Source organism: Camellia sinensis, chromosome 6 (genome assembly GCF_055761805.1).
Source record: "Camellia sinensis isolate YWXY chromosome 6, ASM5576180v1, whole genome shotgun sequence".
Taxonomy (NCBI): Eukaryota; Viridiplantae; Streptophyta; class Magnoliopsida; order Ericales; family Theaceae; genus Camellia; species Camellia sinensis.
In genome coordinates this window covers 111,926,493-111,927,632 of record NC_138966.1, presented here as the reverse complement: position 1 = coordinate 111,927,632, position 1,140 = coordinate 111,926,493, and the positions used below count along the sequence as shown (strand labels likewise).

The 1,140-nt window shown below is 39.3% G+C and overlaps 1 protein-coding gene across 1 annotated transcript; it reads left to right on the top strand.

Annotated features, from left to right (window-relative positions):
* Nucleotides 1–356: 356 nt before the first annotated feature.
* Nucleotides 357–855, top strand: LOC114303869 (uncharacterized). Its single transcript, XM_028249017.2, has 2 exons — nucleotides 357–376; nucleotides 507–855. The coding sequence occupies exons 1-2, from the start codon at nucleotides 357–359 to the stop codon at nucleotides 853–855; spliced, it is 369 nt and encodes a 122-aa protein (XP_028104818.2).
* Nucleotides 856–1,140: the final 285 nt, after the last annotated feature.

The window sequence follows — 1,140 nt, the reverse complement described above, 5'->3', positions numbered from 1 at the left end:
TCTTGATGCAATCATCTTTTGGAGGACGTTGAACATTTGCTTCGTGGTTGTACTTATTCCAGATTTGTTTGGAATGAATTAATGGGAAGCTATCAAAGTTCTAGGGCCATGTTGAGTCCTCTTAATGTTTGGCTCAAATCCAATTTACATAATAGCATGGACGTGGGTCCAGATTGGGGCCTCATTTTTGCTGTTACTATTTGGCAAATTTGGAAAGAAAGGAATAGAAAAGTTTTTCATGATATTGCTCCTTCTTGGCATAGAACAATTTTTCTAACATTTAATTATGTTAATGAGATTAAACATGCTTTCTCTATTTCTTTGACTAGTAATAGATTAACTCATGCTATGGTTAAATGGATGCCGTCATCTGCAGGTAAAATCAAGCTCAACACCGATGGTTGTGCTTGAGGAGATCCAGGTGAAGGAGGCTTTGGGGGAGTATTTCGGGATGAAGATGGCTCTTAGTTGTGTGGATTTTTTGGCAAGCTTGACTCTTGTTATAGTTTGGAGGCTGAAATGTGGGGTATTTACAGGGGGTTAACAATGGTGCTAGAGAAGGGTTTGCACGAAGTTATCATCGAGACGGACTTTACCTTAGCTGAAGAATTGCTCAATAAAGGACCACCTTCAAACTGCCCTTTCAGAAGCATAGTGGAGGATTCTAGACACCTAATCTGCAGGTGTAATTGCTCTATTCAACATATTCTACGAAAGGGTAACAAGTGTGCAGATTTATTAGCCAACATGGGAGCTGACCAATTGGATCCATTGGTGGCGGTAGATGAACCACTTACTGCTGTTAGAAGTCAAATTGTGGTTGATATGGTGGGGATGGCATATCGGAGAATCTAATTCCTGGGTGCCTCCCTTCTTTCCTTCTTTTTTTTCTTTCTTCTGCTTTTGTTTCCTTTCTGTTGTATCCACACACAAAAAAAAAAAAGAATCATTGGACAAAGCGTATCAGATAAGCCTACTAATTGCCTCCCAACATAACTTGTATTGATTATGATCAAATAAAATTGCATTGCCCACTACAAGAAAAAACACTTTCCGTGACCAACATTTTGGTCTCGAAAAGTACCATATTTAGTCGCTAAAACCTTTTCGCGACCAAAATATGTTGGTCGTGAGTTGGTC

Bases quoted from the DNA above. Each gene is read 5' to 3' on its own strand.
- LOC114303869 (XM_028249017.2), top strand. From the start codon at position 357: ATGGATGCCGTCATCTGCAG. The intron at 377-506 runs GTAAAATCAAGC...CTCTTGTTATAG, and splicing joins ATGGATGCCGTCATCTGCAG to TTTGGAGGCTGAAATGTGGG.